This window comes from Kwoniella dejecticola, chromosome 7 (assembly GCF_000512565.2).
Source record: "Kwoniella dejecticola CBS 10117 chromosome 7, complete sequence".
Taxonomy (NCBI): domain Eukaryota; kingdom Fungi; phylum Basidiomycota; class Tremellomycetes; order Tremellales; family Cryptococcaceae; genus Kwoniella; species Kwoniella dejecticola.
The window spans coordinates 452,810-473,282 of record NC_089307.1 but is presented as its reverse complement, the minus strand read 5'-3'; the positions used below and the strand labels follow the sequence as shown (position 1 = coordinate 473,282).

The 20,473-nt window shown below is 48.2% G+C and overlaps 10 protein-coding genes across 10 annotated transcripts; 7 read left to right on the top strand and 3 right to left on the bottom strand.

The window, feature by feature from the left end:
* Window positions 1–108: 108 nt before the first annotated feature.
* Window positions 109–2,624, bottom strand: I303_105808 (uncharacterized protein; the record flags this gene model as incomplete). The annotated part of the gene is made up of 7 exons (XM_018409120.1): window positions 109–401; window positions 480–516; window positions 582–726; window positions 803–1,152; window positions 1,211–1,886; window positions 1,959–2,255; window positions 2,356–2,624. The coding sequence occupies 7 exons, from the start codon at window positions 2,622–2,624 to the stop codon at window positions 109–111; spliced, it is 2,067 nt and encodes a 688-aa protein (XP_018261392.1).
* A 1,076-nt stretch (window positions 2,625–3,700) lies between these two features.
* I303_105807 (60S ribosomal uL1 domain-containing protein) lies at window positions 3,701–4,601 on the bottom strand (the record flags this gene model as incomplete). The annotated part of the gene is made up of 3 exons (XM_018409119.1): window positions 3,701–3,763; window positions 3,862–4,311; window positions 4,434–4,601. The coding sequence occupies 3 exons, from the start codon at window positions 4,599–4,601 to the stop codon at window positions 3,701–3,703; spliced, it is 681 nt and encodes a 226-aa protein (XP_018261391.1).
* A 407-nt stretch (window positions 4,602–5,008) lies between these two features.
* I303_105806 (uncharacterized protein) lies at window positions 5,009–5,559 on the top strand (the record flags this gene model as incomplete). The annotated part of the gene is made up of 2 exons (XM_018409118.1): window positions 5,009–5,293; window positions 5,359–5,559. The coding sequence occupies 2 exons, from the start codon at window positions 5,009–5,011 to the stop codon at window positions 5,557–5,559; spliced, it is 486 nt and encodes a 161-aa protein (XP_018261390.1).
* Window positions 5,560–5,941: 382 nt separating this feature from the next.
* I303_105805 (cytoplasmic tRNA 2-thiolation protein 1) lies at window positions 5,942–7,627 on the top strand (the record flags this gene model as incomplete). Its single annotated transcript, XM_018409117.1, has 10 exons — window positions 5,942–6,131; window positions 6,216–6,334; window positions 6,396–6,510; window positions 6,567–6,686; window positions 6,748–6,862; window positions 6,934–6,992; window positions 7,056–7,187; window positions 7,253–7,296; window positions 7,379–7,432; window positions 7,490–7,627. The coding sequence occupies 10 exons, from the start codon at window positions 5,942–5,944 to the stop codon at window positions 7,625–7,627; spliced, it is 1,086 nt and encodes a 361-aa protein (XP_018261389.1).
* A 308-nt stretch (window positions 7,628–7,935) lies between these two features.
* On the top strand, window positions 7,936–9,140 carry I303_105804 (uncharacterized protein; the record flags this gene model as incomplete). Its single annotated transcript, XM_018409116.1, has 3 exons — window positions 7,936–8,125; window positions 8,194–8,300; window positions 8,379–9,140. 3 exons carry the CDS (start codon window positions 7,936–7,938, stop codon window positions 9,138–9,140), a joined length of 1,059 nt encoding a protein of 352 aa, XP_018261388.1.
* A 432-nt stretch (window positions 9,141–9,572) lies between these two features.
* Window positions 9,573–11,184, top strand: I303_105803 (uncharacterized protein; the record flags this gene model as incomplete). The annotated part of the gene is made up of 6 exons (XM_065969245.1): window positions 9,573–9,677; window positions 9,753–9,835; window positions 9,949–10,057; window positions 10,157–10,405; window positions 10,461–10,833; window positions 10,931–11,184. 6 exons carry the CDS (start codon window positions 9,573–9,575, stop codon window positions 11,182–11,184), a joined length of 1,173 nt encoding a protein of 390 aa, XP_065825317.1.
* A 951-nt stretch (window positions 11,185–12,135) lies between these two features.
* I303_105802 (uncharacterized protein) lies at window positions 12,136–14,294 on the top strand (the record flags this gene model as incomplete). Its single annotated transcript, XM_018409114.1, has 3 exons — window positions 12,136–12,367; window positions 12,433–13,362; window positions 13,483–14,294. 3 exons carry the CDS (start codon window positions 12,136–12,138, stop codon window positions 14,292–14,294), a joined length of 1,974 nt encoding a protein of 657 aa, XP_018261386.1.
* Window positions 14,295–14,679: 385 nt separating this feature from the next.
* I303_105801 (uncharacterized protein) lies at window positions 14,680–15,885 on the top strand (the record flags this gene model as incomplete). Its single annotated transcript, XM_065969244.1, has 7 exons — window positions 14,680–14,713; window positions 14,819–14,944; window positions 15,082–15,212; window positions 15,302–15,346; window positions 15,445–15,510; window positions 15,607–15,634; window positions 15,833–15,885. 7 exons carry the CDS (start codon window positions 14,680–14,682, stop codon window positions 15,883–15,885), a joined length of 483 nt encoding a protein of 160 aa, XP_065825316.1.
* A 248-nt stretch (window positions 15,886–16,133) lies between these two features.
* On the bottom strand, window positions 16,134–16,966 carry I303_105800 (uncharacterized protein; the record flags this gene model as incomplete). The annotated part of the gene is made up of 6 exons (XM_065969243.1): window positions 16,134–16,142; window positions 16,206–16,281; window positions 16,366–16,535; window positions 16,600–16,659; window positions 16,750–16,871; window positions 16,939–16,966. 6 exons carry the CDS (start codon window positions 16,964–16,966, stop codon window positions 16,134–16,136), a joined length of 465 nt encoding a protein of 154 aa, XP_065825315.1.
* A 474-nt stretch (window positions 16,967–17,440) lies between these two features.
* I303_105799 (uncharacterized protein) lies at window positions 17,441–20,472 on the top strand (the record flags this gene model as incomplete). The annotated part of the gene is made up of 8 exons (XM_018409111.1): window positions 17,441–17,539; window positions 18,018–18,135; window positions 18,191–18,465; window positions 18,532–18,781; window positions 18,837–18,959; window positions 19,020–19,322; window positions 20,007–20,295; window positions 20,361–20,472. The coding sequence occupies 8 exons, from the start codon at window positions 17,441–17,443 to the stop codon at window positions 20,470–20,472; spliced, it is 1,569 nt and encodes a 522-aa protein (XP_018261383.1).
* Between the last annotated feature and the right edge of the window lies 1 nt (window position 20,473).

Here is a 20,473-nt window from a genome sequence, read left to right as displayed (position 1 = left end):
TGTGCAGTATGTAGAGTGCAGTACAGATGACCGTATGCATTTCATTCGACTTTGACTTGGATCTCCGCCTACAAGAAATACTTATACGAGACCCAAATAATAACAAAATTACTGACTAGAAGGACCTGGTCTGCCCTCACTGTGGCTATTCCGCCTACTTTCCTCCTCCTTCTCTGCACCACCACTTCCACTCCCGCTACCCGTCCGACTTCCGATAGGGGGCGGACTGATACTCTGATTGATCCGCTCGTCCTCCTCTTCTTGCTCTACACTCTGCATACGCCTCATAGCAGCCTCTCCCAGCTCTGCGAATGTCGATCCGCACATACAGAGATTCTTGCCTGGGGGCGAGGAGATGATGCTGTCGATGTTTTCTGGTGGAGCAGAATGGGCGACTTCGTCTGATGAGCGAGTCAGACATTGTCGATCAGCCCAGCTCAAGAAGAGGTAGCAGCACCAGTTCCTTGAATTTTACTTACAAGTAGGCAGGTCCAATGCATTCAATGTGAGGCAGCACTACGCGTTGGAATCGATGTCAATGTTTGATCTGCTCGACCTCTGTCATAGGATGAGGTACTCACCGAAGGCACTGCGATGGGCATCTTCACACTCATCATCCGCAATTCACCCGGACCTTCGATCGGATCATTGAACACGCATCGCCCATCTACAGAATAGAATACTTGGAGCAGAAGCTCGTGCTTGACCCGTATCGGTGTTATCGTTCTTAGCATAGCGAACAGCGAGGTCAGCACATATGGACCATACACTTTGTTGCTGGTAGATGATATCCCACACTCACCCATCACACGTCGTCGGTCTGATCTTATCGTGGCCCGGTAATCTAGCCACAGCCCGTATCTTCCAGCCTGAGCCCAGCTCGTCCTTCTTTCCCCTACCAGGAACGTCGTTCCCTCTCCATAGCGCCTCAACTTCCCTCCCGGGATACTTCTCGTTGGGTTTATGCGGTCGTCCCACCTGATACAGTATATGTTGTCTAGCTGTCTCTGGTGCGTGTGGAGGTTGATTAGGCGTCCGAGGGGATACGATGCTATATGTCTGCGAAAGGACGAGTCGGCAAAGGAAGATCGTCGTCGTGCTCGAAGGGGAAGGCAGTTTGATTGATAGTAGAAGAACAGATGATATAGAGAACTGAAACCCCATCTCGTCACCTGCCATTCACAGAAAAGTAGCTTTGTGTGAGACTCACTACATCGGCATTCGCGCTGAATCGCCAAGTGCCTAGCCCGTCGACGAACCCTTCCTTGCGTATATCCAGCTGAGTGACACCGCCGCTCCTTGAGGGATTGGCATGGACGATCAGCGCTTTCGACGCGATCAGATCGCCCTTCATCCAGCCGTTCTTCTCCGTCTTCGCATATGCATCCGAGTGGGATTGCCGTCTGGACAGGGGATTGGAGGGGAGCTGATCCGGCGACAGATTCATGGGCGGCACGCAAGAACAAGGTTTGGGAGGATCTTCTCTTCGTGTATATAGACCCTGAACAGATGAGGGTCCCTCGCCAATAGCGATGGCATCGTTGTCCCACAGAGGATCTTCGTTATTTTCCGCATCACCGTCAAGCGACAAACCTCTTGTTTGATGCACTAGTGATTCGTGACTTGCATGACCGCCTGAATTGCGGCGAGAAGCCAAGCCGGACGAAGCTAGTTTATCGGACCGGGCGATGACTCGCTCGAAATCGCCTACGTTGGGTATCGTGGGGTCTAGAGCAGGAGACGCAGAAGGGATCTTGAACATTGACGAGAACGATGTGGACGAATGAATACCCTCGGCTCTGGCTGTGAGGATGTACGAGACTCGACCGAAGTTGTGAAAGTCCGTCGTAGCGAGGGTAGCGGGGAGGATGATCGTGAACGAGAAGCTAGTTCAGGCGAGTATGAGCTGAGCAGCGTTGCTGGCATCAAATGTCAAGTCAATATCAGCGTGAACTTACGACTGACTGCCCTTCTCGAGCCAGATGCCCTCTTCCATCTCGATGTCGGTCGAACCTAGCACTTCCACACCTCTCTCGAATATCCCGTCCTCCTCCCAACCTCTATTCACACCCATATGTAGTCTGCAGACGCTCTGAACACCAATGGAGATGGCTTTGACGCGTCGGCGCTCTTTCATGGTCACCTCGAGCGAGCCTGAGAGGACAGTATCCTCGGACGGAGGTTCGAGAGTCTGGGAACCCGCTTCGAGAGGATGCAAGTCTAGGTGTCTGGGCGGGCGGACCAGAGATACCCCCCTATACGAAGATAGAGGTTCCGGGTCAGCTTCACACTTTGTAAGCAGAGAGTATATAAAAAGTAGCTGGTGATTTTGATGTAAGGAAATACTTGACTTACCACGCCGGGACATGAATCCTCATTGAGCCTTTCCCACTTGTTCCGGGACTGGACGACCTGAGGTATATCGGCGGAGGTACTCGGGGTCTGTCGTCCAGAACCATGGGGTTCAAGGCGGGTGATCGGTCCAGAGATGCTCGAGCATAGCTTGGAGGTGGGCGTGGAGAAGATGTTCGCCCTCTGGACGGTAAGGGAGATGCGGTCCGCCGAGGGGAAGAGGAGGATGAGGTAGGGTTGGGGTTGAAAGGGGACGAAGAACGGTGAGACATCTTTACAGACTTTTGCTTATTGCCTGAAGGTCTTTGTAGGGCCGGGTCATGAGAGATAGTAGCGGGGAACAAGTAGCAATTGCTTGTACCAGTGGGAGAAGGTCATCCCCCTCACAAGGGTTTTGACGGCATTGTAAACCAAACGTTCACGCAATAAAGTGGAGATAAGGAAGCGGTTCTCGTTCTCGCTGTCTTGTTTGTTTCAACAGTCAATAGTCCGAATCAAGAGCTTTTATACTGCGCTCAGCTCTTGGAGTTTTGGAGATATACGATAGGATTGTTCCAGAATAATATGGTAATATCGCGTCTGTAAGTATGAGTCAATCAGTCGAGTCAACTTTTTGGACTGATTTGTTGTGAATGTGATTTTATGATTTGTATCCGGTTCTCTTCGGTGATTCGGGCATCAGCGTATCATCCTTATCGGACCGGAAAAAATGGAAAGATCTACGAGTACATGATTGGTTGAACGATGCATTCGGAATATGGGCGCCCCTCGTGGATCCACAAGATGATGTGACAGGAGCAGAGGGAGCATGCTTGTTCACGTACGTCGCACCGAGTCGAGTCGAGTCGAGTCAACTCATTGGCGGTCTAGGGCAGTCACAGCTAAGGCACATACAACCGGATGATCTTTACGTATCTCCCGAAATCACGGAGGTATTCACAGGGCAAATTAGCCGAATCTGGGAGCGGATTAGCACGATGATGCTCAGAACATCAAGCATGAACATGGTGGTGCAGAAGGGCCTAACGATAGGTTCATGAAGGTCCAGTGCCAGGATCAAATTTGGTGGTGAAGCATAATGCATTCAGAACTACCGATCCTCATGGACTACAAATCCAAAAGATGATCTGAGAATCAGAAGAACAGTCGAAAACTAAGAAATCCAACCAAGTAAGGCTCCCCTCGGTCCCCGACAAATAAACCCAACTAAGGGCTCAGACAGGACTTGGGTATAAGCGTGCGAGTGCTCCTGTTTTGCCCACTGGATCGTTTCCCCCAGCTCCGTCGTGTCCCTCTTTCATCCCATATTCCCTCTTTACGATCTTATAGCCATAAACAGACAGAAGACTTAGAAGAGTCTTTGAGGTTTACCCATGGTGGACTTGATGGTAAGAGATTGGATGTTTTGCCACTAAGCGATTGCACAATGAGTCAGCCGTGCCCGTCCATTTCGATTATGCGTTTTGTCTTCCCCACGCCTGAGCAGACTGGAAAAGAAATACAACTCACCTGCTTCTTAAGGAGGGAGATCAAGAAGTTGATGGCCAACATGGTGTTTTGCATGATTTGGTCCTCCTCCATGTCGACGTGTCCGACGGCAACACCGAGACAGAGCACCTTCTTAAGTTGGAACTTGATGGTGGATCGGACCTCGGTGACCTTTCTTTGGAGGTCTTCGGAGTGAGAGACGGGGGTAGGGAATTTACCGGCCTTGGAAAGACCTGGACCCAAGAGTCTAGGAATTTGCTTGATCAAAGCTTCGGAGGCCAAGAAGGCATCGTACTTTTGGGCGAGCTTCTTGACGAGCTTCTTGTTCTTGTTGAGCTTCTTGAGATCCTCAACGGTCATGAAGGGGAGCTCCTCGTCAAGTTGCTTGGCTCGGTCGACATCGGCAGCATCGGCAAGGATACAGAGCTGCATTCGAGGTCGGGGTACGTGGGGGAGCTTGACGGTACCGGACTGAGTGTGAGTGCAGGTTTACTGGTTAGCCATGTTATGTGATGAGACGCTAGTGCTCCTTGTCGTTCTCTCTCTGTATCTGCTCCCTCAAGAAACCTCTAGTTCAGATGAACATCACTCACGAATCGCTTGTCTCGTTGAGGATCGTAGTTCTTAAGACCGATTTGGAGTTCGATGGTCTCGACGAAGTTTCTCTTCTTACCACCGGCTTCCTTGTGGTGTTCAAGGGAAGACTGGGCAAGAAGGGTTTTGATAGACCCTCGCACGCTTGATGCCTGAAGTTTGGACATTTTGGAGGATGATTATCAGGCCGGAGTAAAACGGGTCTTGATGGATGAGGAAGAGACAGGTAAGAGGATATGAGCAACTTGAATTATGTATCGTCGGTGGTGTGTGGTGAATTGTGTAAAGTGGGAGGAGTCCGATTTCGATTTTTTCATCGGAGTTTCAGTATTACCGGCGATATGCAGTCTATTTGTGGCACTTTACGGTGACTGGAGTGGAGGTTGGAAGCGAATATCAACGTGATATTTCGGATGACTTCAGCCTTGAATGCATGAACGATAAAACAGAAACAGCAAGTATTGATACAAGCATCACATACGGCCCAGACATCTCTCAAGAAAGCAAACTACCTAAGCAGCAAACCCAAACTCAGAAAGCTCAACTCGCGGTCAATCGACTTACTCTCACCGCAATGTCAATATCAAAATTCCCAAATCTGTCAACTCTTCTATCCCGTCGCTCGAATCCCGCAATCTTACCCATCTCACCCACTCGAGCAGGTAACAACAAGCCCAAATCACTCCAAAAGACCAAAAGAACATTCAAACCCAATGTCACTCGAGTCGACTGGCCGATAAATCTGCTCAGTGAGAATGTGGGAGTGAACGGAGACGTCCTTCCAAAATTACGAGGGGTTAAGATGCAGATGCGCCGCGTGAGGGATGTGGAGAAAGCTGGTGGATTAGAGGGGCTCTTGGTGAGTCATTGCATGTAGGCTATGAATGTTATACTGATTGACCGATGGATGAATCTATAACTCAGCTATCACGAGCATCGAAAGACCTTACCCCGTTCGGGGCGTACTTGCGCTCACAAGTATTCAATCAATTACACCGGATCAAACTCGACTTAGAGGCGGAGAAGAGAGCTGCAGCTGGATTACCGCTTGAAAGTGGGCTGAGTGCGGCCAGCACGATAGGTGAAGTGCCGAAGGCGAAGGTACCTTTGGTAGAGGGTCAATAGCATTATGTGGAGATTCGCATGGTGTTGCCATATAAAGGTTTCAGTATTCCATTGTTGTATGAATAGGGAGCATCACACCAGCGGCAATTGTATTCACTCTGATTTGAGTTGTGGCAGTATGGCAGTTTCGTCCTCACAGATAGCTCTCTCCGTACAGAAGAGCAGCATGAAGGATGCTTTGAGGGCATCTTCCCAGGTGAAATCAAAAGTCAGACTCACGTGGTGACCGCGTTTGTGGTTCGAGGTTTGTTATTGCCACCCAATCGAGTTCTTGCTATTTTAACTTTTTCTCGCGATGACATGGATGCTTTTCCATATATGCCTCTCACAACGAACAGCACAGCGATATAGCGTTCAGACAACCCCTCAAAGACAAGAAACAATGCCGCCAACTCCATGTTCATTATGTCGTACTGCCAGAGCATTAGTCAAACGACCGAAGACGGGCCAACAAGTTTGCAAAGATTGTTTCTTCGAGGTATTCGAGACTGAAGTGCACAATACCATCGTCGAGGGCAAAGGGATATTTGAACGAGGTGAAAGAGTAGCAATAGGTGCAAGTGGGGGCAAAGGTACGTAGTCATGCCCGTCCATCTCCCGTGATATATGATCTCTATCTGTCAGATATAGCTGACCATCCAGGGACTATATTGCAGATTCGACGGTTCTCGCCCATGTGTTGTCGGTATTGAACAAGCGTTACGACTATGGATTGGATCTGTTCCTCCTTTCCATTGATGAAGGAATAACGGGATACAGGGATGATTCCCTCGAGGTGAACCAAGACTTGTTTTGCCGTAGAGTCCGAAGACAGCTGATAGACAACCTGTACACAGACTGTCAAGCAGAATCAAGTGGAATATGGCTTACCCCTGAAAATATTGTCTTACAATGAGTTATACGGGTGGACGATGGATAAGATCGTAGAACAAGTCGGACGACGTAATAACTGTAAGCTTTTGGCCTGTTGTTACAACTAGTGAAGTTTAGCTTATGGTGTGTGATAGGTACATTCTGCGGTGTGTTCAGGAGACAAGCACTCGATCGGGGAGCAGCGCAATTGGGGGTGGACCATATTGTCACAGGACATAATGCGGATGATATTGCTGAGACGGTCTTGATGAATAGTAAGCTTGTCATTCAAATCGATCGTGTTGTCCAGAGTCAAATTGACCATGGGGGAAATAGTAATGCGAGGTGATATTGCTCGTCTTGGACGATGTACAGCGGTGACTACCCGGTCCGAAGATACGATCAAACGAAGTAAACCTTTCAAATACGCATACGAGAAGGAGATCGTCATGTGAGTCTGCTCTTGATGTCCAAATATCGTCATCGATCGATCGAATCTGGAATTTGCTGACACTCCCGTAGGTATGCATATTTCAAGAAACTCACCTACTTCTCAACTGAATGTATCTACTCCCCAGATGGTATGTTGAGTCACCCTAACTCAGCGCAGTGCGGAATACCTCCTGACGGACGCTCGTGTATAGCCTATCGTGGGCATGCTCGTGTCTTCTTGAAAGACTTAGAGGCGATACGGCCCAGTGCGATAGTGGATATCATACATTCAGGAGAATCGTTCCAGCTAGAGCAGAGCGTACAAAAGGGAATGAAAGCGATGCGTGAGCTACTCCCCCCAGACGCTTTCCTTGGTTTGGTAGCTGACAGACAATGCTATGCAAAACAGAAACTTGTCTGAGGTGTGGTTACATATCCTCGAATGATCTTTGCGTGAGTCAGCTTTCGTGTGCCTTTCTTTGCCGAAGAAGTAGAAAAGCTGATGAGATCTGATGCGAACTGATGCGATCTGTAGAAAGCTTGTGCTTTGTTAGAAGGATTAGAAGCAGGATTGGATCGTTCGGCTTTGGTAAGTCGTTTGTCTGCCCTCGGTCGATAGGATCTAATGATTCTCCCATGTCTGCAGCGACAGAAACAAGATAATTCCTCAGCTGCGCCGACGGGTCATCGGACGATCCCGATGTTCGAGAGGTATAGTAATGTTGGTGTATCCCAGCCGACCGAAGGCATTGAGAAGGCCGTACAAGCGATCGAAATCAGATAAAGTGACCATTGTATACGTATAGATTCTTTCCATTGACTGACTTGATACATACCCTGCACATGCATACCCCTGTTCTGCCGTACTTCTGCTCATCATATCATCATATTCTCCACGCGCCGCAAACTGAATATTGATGGGGTCCGTGCGTACTTCGGTATTTCGACCTGCACGAGCAAACGAACGATGCGCAAGCTGGCCCATTCCTTTCCTTCCCATTCTTCGTTCTTTTCTGCTTCTCGCTCTTCTAAAGGTCTACTTTGCCATTCACCTGGAAGTCCACGTATAGTTGAGACCCTCCGATTTACAGCATGTCTCAAGAAACCTACTTTTCCAGAACCCCTTCTCCCTTCCTCGACTGTGACGCCCCTTCCAAATATATGAACGGCGACGCAATGACAGATGATGATATGTACGGATTGGATGTCTGGAATCCCTTGGATGTCATGGAAGATGACCTTATCCAAATCAAGGCAAACGAAGATGTAAAGGAGCAAGCGGGTGAGCGTGCCTTCCCTCTACGCGTGTAGCTTAACGCCGCCTCTGACCGGATTAATTGTGATGAAAAGATGAATTCGAGGTGCTAGAGAATTGCAATTCGCAGTATACGCCCAATGGGGCTGATCAACAAAAGCAGGCGAGTGACGACGAAACGGTGAAGTCTGACTCTGATGAGGTGAGTCGAGAATCCGTCTGGAAACAAACCTTCTTATTATATAAGTCATTTGCTTCGCTGATATTCGTGTCGAGGTAGGGCTACGTGGATACTCGGAAACGATCAATCTCACCACTCGCAAGTTCGCAGGCGATCCAAGATCAGGACGAAAACGAGAGAAGGCAAAGACGCTTCGTAGTGGAAGAACAAGATTTGGCCGTTCCTACCTGGGTTGATGTCATGATTGACGAAAGGAAAATTGAATCCGATCAGGCTTACGCTGAGCTAGCACTAGCTTTTGGGGATCTGACAGAACGATTTTCGAAGGACAGAATCGATTCGGCAAAACTTCGTCAGAAGCTGAACGAGTTGCGACAGGAAGCCCGAAATCGCCAAGATGCTTACGAGGTTCTCGAGATTGATCGAGAGAAGATGAAGGCCCGATACGACGAGATCGTCAAGGAAAGTCAGGCTGACAAAAAAGAAATACGAGCGCTCAAAGAGACTAATGACATTCTCGATGGAAGGAATGACAAATTGACGAACGCTTTGATCTCTCGAGAGGAAGCTCTGAAGGGATGTCGAGCGCAAATCTCCGAGCTCAAGGACAAAATCCAAAATCTCGATCATATACTCAAGACTCAGGAGAAATTGGCTATTATTACCGATTCCTCGATTGCGAAGAAAGCGGAAATGAAAGCTATTGACGACAGAGAGGCTGTGGAAGAAACGATGAGGCAAGAGGAAGAGAGGAAAAGGGTTGATGCGATGAAGAAGAGGAGGTTGGCTGATGAAGCTGAATTAGAAGAGATGGAGGCGAAGAGAGTTAAATTGTTGGCGATGATCCAGGAGAGACGATAACATTGAGTTGTCATTGCTGATGTTGAGGAGATAATGTCTTATACATATTTGGCATGGTTGCGAGTCTGAGAGTAGTAAATTGTGAGAAACCGTCTATTGATATAGTACGATGGAGATGCCACCCGGTGTCTATCGAATGCTCACCATTTGCAAGGGCAGCTGGAAAGTATATATGCCAAAGGGGGTTCTTGCCGCACAGACCATACGAATATTGCGGAGCCGACGATCACGCGACTGGTTGACGACACCCTTCCTTTGAGCTGTCTTAATCAAAATGGTCTAAACAATCTGTCAACATATCATCACTCTGAAATGCCCCTCTTCCTTCGCACGAAAAATTGCAATACAATAAATCCTTCAAGCTCAATTTGGTCTTTCCAAGAAGTCATCATCGCGAAATCCTTACACAGACTCACCCAGTATCGAGTGACTATGAATTGGGTGGTCGATACTGCTCCAGAGATCTCGACTGAGGAAACGGTAAGGGCAGATGGCCCGGGAAACGACATCAAGTATGAGGAAGATGGAGGAGCTGACGTCAGCTGAATTCCTTTGAAGAATGAAGTTGACTTCTTGATTGTGGAGCTGTAGCTGATCTCAATGATCCTCCAGATGCCCAAGCCTGCTTTCACCGATGGAGACGCGAACATTGGAGCTGAAGCCAGGACTCAGGGTAATACAGTGAGAATCATGCAGTAAGGAATCGATAACTGTCTAGCTGACAACGGGGGAACGGTCACACGGAAAGAACGATTTTTCCGAGTCTTGGTCCCGGAAGCGATAGTGATATCGATGATCTGACGAGTAGGCAAGGATCGCCTGAGTTACCTCGGTTGACTCAAGCAGATAAAGGGAAAGGGAAAAGACCTAGAGAAGACGATGAGGATGATGAAGGTGAAGGTGATCGGGATTTACCGGTTGCTCGCGAGGCGGCAACTCTGATGGCAAGTTTAAAGATCCATCTTCTCTACTGCTCTGTGTTGATGAGAGCAAGATGATTGATGTTGGAAAAGTAGACGCCAAATACTCATCTGAACCCACAATTATATTCGATGTTTGAGGGTTTCAGCAAGGAGTTCTTGAGCGAGAAGTGGGAGAAGCAGCAACAAGAGATCTCGAATTATCGGATATCCCTCCAACATAAAGATCAGGTGATTACTGCGCTGAAAGAAGAGGTTCGGCGGCTGAAGACGAAGGACCAACGACGGAATGATGCTGAGGAATGTCTGCTGGCGGAATTGAATTGGCTGAAGGCGAGAGCCGTCGTCTCGGATCCATCGCCACGATTGCCCTTGTTGCAGGCTGATATCCGTCGGATAGGATGGGTGCAGATTCCTTGTGCAGGGCAAGCCAGACGCCGCTTCTTCTTCGCCGTCGCCGTCATTTTCATCGGCCTTCACAGAAAGCCGTAAAGCTCGCTCGAACGGAAGCGCACCTCAAATTCTACGGGAAAGCTTCCCTACAGATAACCCCGCGCCACCTCGCCGCTCCAACGCTACACAAACTCAGACGCAACATGCATCTTCCTCTCGCCAACCTGCTTCTCCAGGACTTTTCTCTCATCCAGATAAATCGACGAGCGAGATCCGAGGGCGCCGTCCATCGTCCTCCGCTCGAGTCCGGTGTGCTTGGCCGCCAGCTGACATGAGGAAGAAGGTCAATACGATCCTATGGGGGTATGTCAGACGTTCGAGTAAGCGCTAGACTGAGATCGAAATCCGATTGGGCGCCAAAGACGTTTGACGAGATCAAATCACAAGCCGCCAGAGACGCATACAATTTCGTCGTAGAAGGTTTGACAGAGGAATCCTGGTCGTTGGAAAAGATCCGAAAGTTGACGACGAGCACGGAGTTCAATCAACACACCACGAAATCCGGCTCGAGTTCATTCGGCCGGTGGTTCGGGATCACCCATATCTGGGAGAGGGAGATGGAGAAGGCGAATCCAGATCCTGAGCTTGTGTATTTCTTGTACTCTCAGGAGGACTCGAAATCCCGATCGCTCGTGAGGAGCCAGAGGTTGGCCGATTATGAGGTCGCATGAGTTTCCGGATGTTGATGGTCAGTTCCGGATGGAAGCCTGTTGGAGTAAGCAATATGGGTATTATTGTATATTACTTAAATATGTTATCAAATTGTATGAATCACGAAGACCATGCTATGTGTCTATTTATATCGCCAAGCCGCACAAACTGGAGGCGAAAGATCCCTGATTGCAGACTGACAATGCGAACCGACTTTTCAGGCTAGTCCCCGTTGAAATGTTCCGGGATATTGGTCGCCAGAGGCCATCGGATGGAGATGTGTCTCTTTTATTATCATGCATATATATATCATGTAGATATCGTGGACACAGTCCTCCGGCGACATTCTTCGAAGCGTCTGAACTGAACTCTCACTTCGGGCGAAGTGAACGGTGGGACACGTGATATCGTCGATACAGTACCAGCCTTCGGATTCCAGTTGACATTTGACGCGCCAGAATATCAGGTGCACAGCATTTAGCCTGTCTAATTAGTGTCATCCCATAGACGCTTTAAGCTGTGTACATCGTAAAATCGTAAAGTAAAATCGTAAATTATACTCTGCCCTGATCTTCTCTACTGCTCAGGACGATTCACGGCTCACGATACACCGTCCAAATATCGCTATTGAAAGGGCTTTGATTTGTATAAAGGGGAGAAAGGAGGAATCGCTTCAGCCATTCAGGAGATCTGATCTGTGCCCTTGATACCTTGACAACGGATCATTTCCAGCCGGGTGCCGGAGACTCTTGAAGACATCGCTCGGATCACAACTTGCAGTGTAACGCATTGGGATCGTATTCGCTTTCCTGGCACAACGCAATCGCAAACATCGTCTGCTCAAAGCCTACAGTTGTAGAAAACATCCCATTAGAAAGCGAGCGAGAGCGGTTTAGAGGGGAGCAGAGAGCTCGTCACTGTGATCAAGCGCGTCAGTTTAACAAAGAACACCTCAGAGGAGGCTCTACAGCATGGCAATACGATATAGGAATGCTACCCCAGGTACTCTGGTCTGTCTGATAGCTGCGATCCTACTGGCGGTCGTATCGTTCAATACACCTTTACTCAAATCGCTCAACTTCCTCAAAGCGACGTATAGCTCTGGACAATATAGTGGAGAGATAACGCTGGGCACGTTGGGATTTTGTCATACGCTAGATGGGACGTCGACTTGTACCGGTCCCCAAGTTGGGTACGAATTTGGTGAGTTGACGTCCTGCCTCATGAAGATATATTTGTATGCTGATTTAGGGACGGGAATGCTGCAGATCCCAATGATGTATTCGGAGTGACCATTTTCGACATCCCTGAAGCAGTGACCAAGTACCTCACCTACGTCCTCATCCTGCATGTTGTCGCCTTAGCTTTCGCCGTCCTAGCTGTCCTGTTCGGCTTAATCGCTCATTCACCGACGTTCGCTATATGCTGGGCTACCACCATGGCGACTCTCGCTTCGGGAGTCACACTCTTGGCGCTCATCTTCGACTTGGCCATGTTCTACATTGCCCGAGCCCGGATCAACAACGTCTCAGGAGCTTCGGCCGATATAGGGATGTGCGTCTGGTTGACGTTGGCAGCCTGGATCATATTAGCGCTGAGTGGGTGTTTCTTCGGGATTGGAAGTTGTTGTGGGGGATGCAGGGGCCGAGACGAAGGTGGGGATCCGAAACGCAGGAATAATAATAGGTACGATAACAATGCAGGAGGCGAAGAGGATTATAAGATGAGGATGATGGCGATTGATAATGAGCGTCAAAGGAAACAGAAGCAAGAACAAGGATTACCGTCTTTCCAGGAATTAGTCAAAGATGATGGTGAAGATAAATACTTGATTGAACCTCAACAACACCAGCAGCAGACCCAAGGAGGATTGAGAAGAGATGGAAGTGTACTTCAAGGTGTTGGAATGGGATATGGAAGAAGAGCGAACAAGTCGCCTCCGAATGAGTATAATAATATCCCGGGAGGATGGGGATCGAATAATGGATATCAGAATATAGCTGCTCCCCCGCCTGTAGCGAGGCGACTATCGGACACGACTACGGCGGGCGATTTTGTCGGTGTAGGAGCGGGTGGTGGAGGAGTCGACAGACCACAGCAGCAGCAGCAATATGGAGGAGGGAATGGGTATTACGATCAGCAATATGGGAATGGAAGTGATCAAGGGCATGGAGGGTATGGGGGACAAGATCAACATTGTATGTTTCATTTAAGTCGATCTCAAACACGAGATCATCCAATCGAACCACGAGTATATTCGCAAGCTGCAAAGAGAAGCCAAACAATGTACTAATAAACATGAATCAATCATCCAATAGACCAAGATCCATATAGTCAAAACAATTACAATCATAACGACCCATACTCGCAGCCGCAGCATAATCAGTACAACCAGCAAGACTACGGCAACCAATATTCCGACCCGTATAGATCGTCTTCCACTCAGCCATACGGTAATACCAATACCAACACCTACCCTCCCCAAGCACCAATCGCAATGTCAATGCCTACGCCGGGTATCCAGTCCTCTCGATCGCCCCAACCTCAGACTCAGATGCAGAACGCATACGACACTTCCTTCGGCTCGACGGAATCGCACTATAATGATCCTGGGCCGCAAGTGCGAAATGCAGATCCGTATGATGGGTACGACGACGGTCTTGGCGCTATCGGAATGGCAGTTACGGGTAATCAAAATACGGGGCGACACGAGAGGGATTATACAGGTCAAACGTTCGGTCAGAATGATTCTGGTGCTGGTGCTGGTGCTGGTGCTAGGGGAGGAGGGTATGATGATAATCAATTCCAACCTTCTTATGGTCATGCCAATGAGAACTTACATCAACCGTCACCTCAGCATCTGCTTAATCCTGCTCAGAGCAGTCTGTTACGGTCGCCTGTCTCTCCGATGGATTACGGTGCAAGTGGAGGGCAGAGACAGGATATAGTTGGTACGTATAACGGTGGATATCAACAGGATTACAACCAACAACAACAACACCAACAACAACTACAACCGGATCAAGGGTCTATTAGGCCCCCCAGTTATTCTGCGGGCGATTACGCGGCGGCGGGCGGTAGTGGTAGTAATAGTACGAATAGAAATGAGAAGAGTTCGTATAGATATTAGGTAGTATGATCAATGTCAATGTCAAGGTTGATGGACAGTCTAGAATGTATTAGTAGCTAGTATTCTATATTTCTTGCTTTTTATGCATGTGTATGTATGAGGAACGATGTTCGAACGAACACATTCAACTAAATCTCACCTGCTTGTATGTTGTGCCACTTTGGTTACGGTGAGGTCCACGCGTCATTTAACCTTTCAACAACAGCTAACTACCGTTCTGCATTTCGCCTTGATTCATGTCAACTGCAAGCATATCTTTATCACATATCACATATACGATCAAGCCGTCAATCATCGAGACATTCATCTAGATCAGAAGCCAGTACCTGAGCTGCAGGACGTATCATAGCTATCGCTCCGAAGATTGCGAGAGAGGAAACCGAAGATGCTCAATTATATAATGCTAGTATCCCGTCAAGGTGAGTCTGTGTATCAACTCATCAGCTGCAATAAGAATCGCTGCTTTGCCCAAGATGAGCTGAGTCGAGCTGGGCTGACTATCTCCACCGTTTTGACGTTCGAAGGGAAAGTACGTCTGGCGAAATGGTTCCAGACTTTACCGCCCAAAACAAAAGCCAAGATAGTCAAAGATGTCACGCAGCTCGTATTGGCGCGAAGGACGAGGATGTGTAATTTCCTAGAGTACAAAGGTGAGCTTAGATGCCTACATCGAATAATAAGCTTTACTTTACTTCACTTGACTTCTATTCAACGAGAAAGAGGGCAGCGACCAAGTCCTCGAAGCGAAATGACGAACAAGCTGATATATTTCTGTACTTTTTCGCAGACACCAAAGTCATATATCGTCGATACGCTTCGTTGTTCTTCATAACCTCTATATCACCTGGCGATAACGAGTTGATCACGCTGGAGGTCATACATCGATATGTGGAAGTGCTGGATAGGTATTTCGGGAATGTGAGTGTTTTGCTTCTCTTATTCGTCCGGACAAGGCGTGACAGGCGGTGTGTACAAAGTGGAATTTGAACATTGACTCTGAATGACAGGTGTGCGAATTGGATCTGATCTTCAACTTCCAAAAAGCATATGCTGTACGTGAATACCCTCTCATCATCTACGATTAACCACCACCACACCAATGACGCCCATGCTAATTTACTTCGGGACTGATTGTTATTGAAATGTCCAGATCCTCGACGAATTGATTATTGCTGGAGAATTACAAGAATCATCCAAAAAAGCAGTCCTCAAGATTGTATGTCGCCTTCCCCTGACTTGCCTAATCCACCCAGTGAATAATGAATCGAATGAAAGAGCACTGATTCTGGACATGTTCTGCTTCTGCGTATAGGTCGCCCAGTCTGATTCTATCGAAGAGGGTGAGTCACTTTCCAACGGACTGAAAGAAGGTGGATTCGTGTGAGATAGAGATCATAACCCTTTCATAAGGGGTGAGTCGGCCTTCAAACTCAAGCTAGATCAGAGTCATCATAATAAGGGACTGACTCGAGGGGAGGATGGGAGTGAAACGCAATGTTCTAGTATGAGGATGAAGCTGATAAGCAATGAACCTTCAGCGGAGGTATCAGAGGATTCTTTAGCTAGATTAGGTAGTTTGGCGAGATCCTAAACATCGGTTTGACGGGTTTTTGATATATAGACGACAAAGACATGGCAGGTGGTATGTTCACGAGATTTGTATCATATGTATGATTTGCAACATTCCAATCATCGATCACATAGCGTGGCAGGCCACTATATACATACATAAAGAATATACAACAAACAAACAAGCACCGCTATGAGACTGATCTATACGTTTTACAGATAACATCTAATGTTCTTATCCACAAAATACCCCTATTTGCGAATGATCGACTATACAGTCTATCGGACAGAAACATATCAGCTGAGCCTTCGGAAATTGGATGACAGCTGACGAAGACTCACATCATCGTCGTAATGCCATCTCGTCAATTTCGGATTACTCGGCGCAGTCTTGACGTATCTATCGTTCCCTTCGGGTCTATCGGATTGGAATGAGGTTATAAAGGTCTATGATCAATATGCCACAAATGCATTCATTCAAAAAATTAAGAAAATGGCTTGCCTTATTCTCTTCTTGTTGGACGCTAACATCGATTGCATCGTTATACAGATAGCCACAGCGTTCAAGACAGGCGACCACTCGGTCCCTAATATCGAAGCGCAGATGTGTCCATTCGAATAGACGTGGGGATGTATAGGCGGTTGATATTGTTCGTTCGCGACAAAGGTCACCTGGTCCGAGTGTATGATCAGCCTCATCTTGCCAAATAGGTATGCGTAGAGTTCAATGACTGACCTCGGGTACATCTATGGGATACCGATTCCCAAATTTCATCCTCAGAGCGAATGTTTCTCCCTATCAACCCAATTTGCGAATCAGCTTCACTTCAAAGTGTTAATCCTGACCAGTTTATCAGGATGTCTTTGGCAGGGCAGGAGTACTCACCTTGTATATCGTTTCGTCCCCCAAGACGGATATCAAGAAAACCCATTCTTGCATATTATCCGCCGAAAGCAGTATTATTCCCTCTGGTGTTCCCTTCGCTTGAATCTCTGCGAGCTCTTTCACTATGACAAGTAGTCGTTGGTAAATGAAAATGATTAACAACTGAAACTTTAGGAAAGCTGTACCCACTCAGACGCTTCACAGCTAGTCCGGACATCCTAGGCTAGATCCAAGCTTGTTGACGATCGGAAGATGAGAACTTCGGGGTTGAAGTGAGAACAGTTTGACCAGACTCCTCAAGCGGCTGTTATCCAGGATCGATACCTTATGATCCAGCCGAGTCGGTGCAAGGGATGGTCCAACGACTGGCGGCAGCGTCAAGAGATGACATGTATCGAAAGAGCACAGAGGAGATAGGTGGCCACAGTATCGCATTATCACAACTTGGCTTGTGCGTGTTATGGAGACCCCGCTCGACCAGTGGGTGACACGTGGAAGGGATATGCAACATTTGCTTCCGCGCCTTTCTCTCTGGTATTTACGGACTTGCGATTGACTCTGCCTCGACAGATTGTTGATCTTCATCGAATGAGTATCTAAGCTAGCTTTAGGGACTGTATCTCACATATACTTGTCTACTACTGATTTGACCACCGTGACTAAAGACGAGGTCGAGTTGTATCATACAGAAATGTCGGACCCAACTCCCAAAGAACAGATATTCATCGACTTAGAACCTGGTTCAGAATGGAGATTTGAGTTGGAAGCCGATGAGAACATAGCGTTGAGAGTGAGTCCCCGTTCCCGTCCCCAGTGATAAGCTGTATCGACGGATATATATGATTTTCTCAACTTCTCTACTTTTTATGTGAGTTTGTCTTTCTCAATACACTGCCAAGAAGCGAGAGCTGATAATTCTCTTCCCACTTCATTGCTCCCTTCGGCAATCAACTGACAATGCCCGCTTCGTCGATACGTTTATACTTCCAGTGTCTGCCTTGCTATGCCAAATATGATCTACAGGACCTGGCTCTGCATGCCTGCTCTTATATGTTGCGTCCAGAAGACAGATCAAGCTCGAGGCTAAATGTCCCTACCATGTTGTCATCTTCAATCTCTAATCTTCCCATCGCCCAGTCCCTCTCCTCGTGGTACATTCCAGACTCCAACCCCTTTCATTGTTGATCAGGAAGGCTCTGTACAAGCAGAAGAGTCAGAGCAATGTACTCACAGATCCACTCAATACTGACTACTCACCAAACACTTAGGTCCTCTCGCACGAACCGGTTTTCATTAATTCCGAAGAATTACCCCAGGCGTCTTGGTATCCTATACATCGATATACGAAAGGCGCAATATACGCCCCTACCCAAGCGAGATTAGAAGGTGCTTTCTTCTTCCTCCCCTGACAGTCTATTACTCATACTGATTCTTGATGTAGTCACCTCTTTACCGGCTTCTCAATACGTGTCGACTTCAACCACTCATCCTCAGATCCTCAATGTACACCTCGCATTGGAACGTACGCGAATACTGGCCAAGCGATATCTATTAGGGAACACTCCTAATGGGGAGAACATACAAAGAGGCCCTAGAGTCATGGTCGTGGGACCACCAAGTTCGGGGAAGACGACAGTAGTGAAGAATTTGGTCAATCTAGCTCTGAGCAGCGGGATGGGCTGGACAGTCGGCGTCGGTGGATTAGATCCTTCGAGTGTATGTCATACCCCAGCTTGGTCATTACTGCGAGAAATTGAATTCACCAGGCTGACTGTTCAAAAGCCATCAAACTTGATCCCGGGGACATTATCCCTTTCCACCCCTTCTCACCCAATACCGACACACCACTTAACGCATCCCTTCGGCTCTCCACCCACTTCGACGCCATCAAATACCCTTTCTGCGGACATCCCTACGGTCGGATGGTGGCTGGGCGGTCTGGAGCCCAGTAACAAGAACGCAGAAGTATGGAAAGTCCTGATCGAGCGGATGAGGCAGGATTGGCAAAAGCGTTGTGAAAGGGATAAGATGGGTACGTAGCCATATCGGTTGACTCAAATGGCTTGACTAACGAGGTTGAAATTTAGCTCTTGCTTCGGGATTGATAATCGATACTTCCAGCGCATTTACAAATCCCTTGTTAGCTACGAAAAAGGATGACCCAAAAGCAAGGTATACTCTGGTCTCCCAAGCTGTAGAAGCGTTCGAGGGTAAGCTCTTACTTCGAAGTTGAGATCTTTTGGCTGACCTGATCTGTCTGATCGTGATAGTCGACACAATCCTGGTGATAGGACACGAAAAGCTACATATCGATCTATCTAGACTACCCTCCCTTCAATCACGCGGAGTCAACGTAGTCAGAATACCCAAATCAGGAGGAGTAGTAGACTTGGATGATCAAGCGAGAGAACTGGTCCATTCGTTCCAAATTAGAAGTTATTTCTACGGCGAACCACCCTTACCAACCGAAATATCCTCCCTGATGGGCAAGATGGTCGGTCTGGACGGGGCACTGAACCCTTATAGTTTTCAAATTGGCTGGGAAACTTTGGTAGTACTAAGGGTTGGAGAAGGTGAGTAGGCTAGACTTGATTTTGCTCGACTTGAACTTGAATGGCATCCTTTTGTGGTGGGCGCGACTCCGCTGGGGCTTACCGAACGTATGCGTGTCGACTCTGCTCTTGTTCATCGCTGCATTCGTCCCTCTTCGTCCTTTGTCTCATCTTCCTCCCACATCTCCTCCGCCAGTCTCGCCCGCGTCTCGCTTCATGTTCTCTCCTCTATGTGGAGCGCTCCCCTCTCACCCGTTTCTCGCCCCGTGTTCTGCCCTTTTCATCGCCCTTTTCTCCCCTTCCCCCTTTTCTCCTCGTCCCCTCCTTACTCGCGCGCTTTCCCCTCGCTTCGCGTCCCCTCCCCTCCCCTCCCTCCCTTTCCCTGCTCCTCTCCTCTCTTCCTCTCTCTTCCTCTCCTCTCCCGACCCTCTCCTTCTCTCCTTCGCTTCGCTTTGCCTCTCATTCTCTCCCTCCGCTGACCCCCTTCCCTCTTTCTCCATCCTCTTCCATCTTCACCTATTGCATCCGCCCTTCGTCACGTCCCTTGTTGCCCTTACTTGGCCTATCTCTCTCCCCAGCTTCCTCCCCGCAGTAATCGTCTTTCCTTCTTTGGTTCCCATCATGTCCATTGCCTTGTCTCGGACTCCTTCACCTTGATCCAAGCTAAGTGACATACGAACTGACCGAGCTTCTCTATACCTTCAGAGAATTCTGCACCTTCATCCGCCTTACCACTCGGCTCATCGCGCACACTATCCCCTACTCGACTCACCCGAGTGGATCCCTCAGGTCCAGCTCACGTTGTGCGACTCCTCAATACTGTGCTAGCTATAGTGGATATCAAACCCGCTGATCGAACAAAGCCCGAGAAGAAGCCCAAAATTGAGGAGGGGGAAGCTGAGGCTGAAGGAGGAGAGGAGGACGAGGAAGATATGGAGGAAGTTCCGTTTGTTGAGGAGATCGGAACGAGGGAAGTATTGGGTTTCATCGTTATGTAAGTCAAACTTCGATACATTGTCATCATGAGAGATATTGACTGAGTGGAAATTCTCCTCGCAGAACCGCTGTTGATGCTCAGAAGAAAAAATATACGGTACTTTCCCCCAGTCCAGGTAAATTACCTTCGACCGTCGCGCTTGCTGGATCGATAGAATGGGTAGATTCGGCGTGAT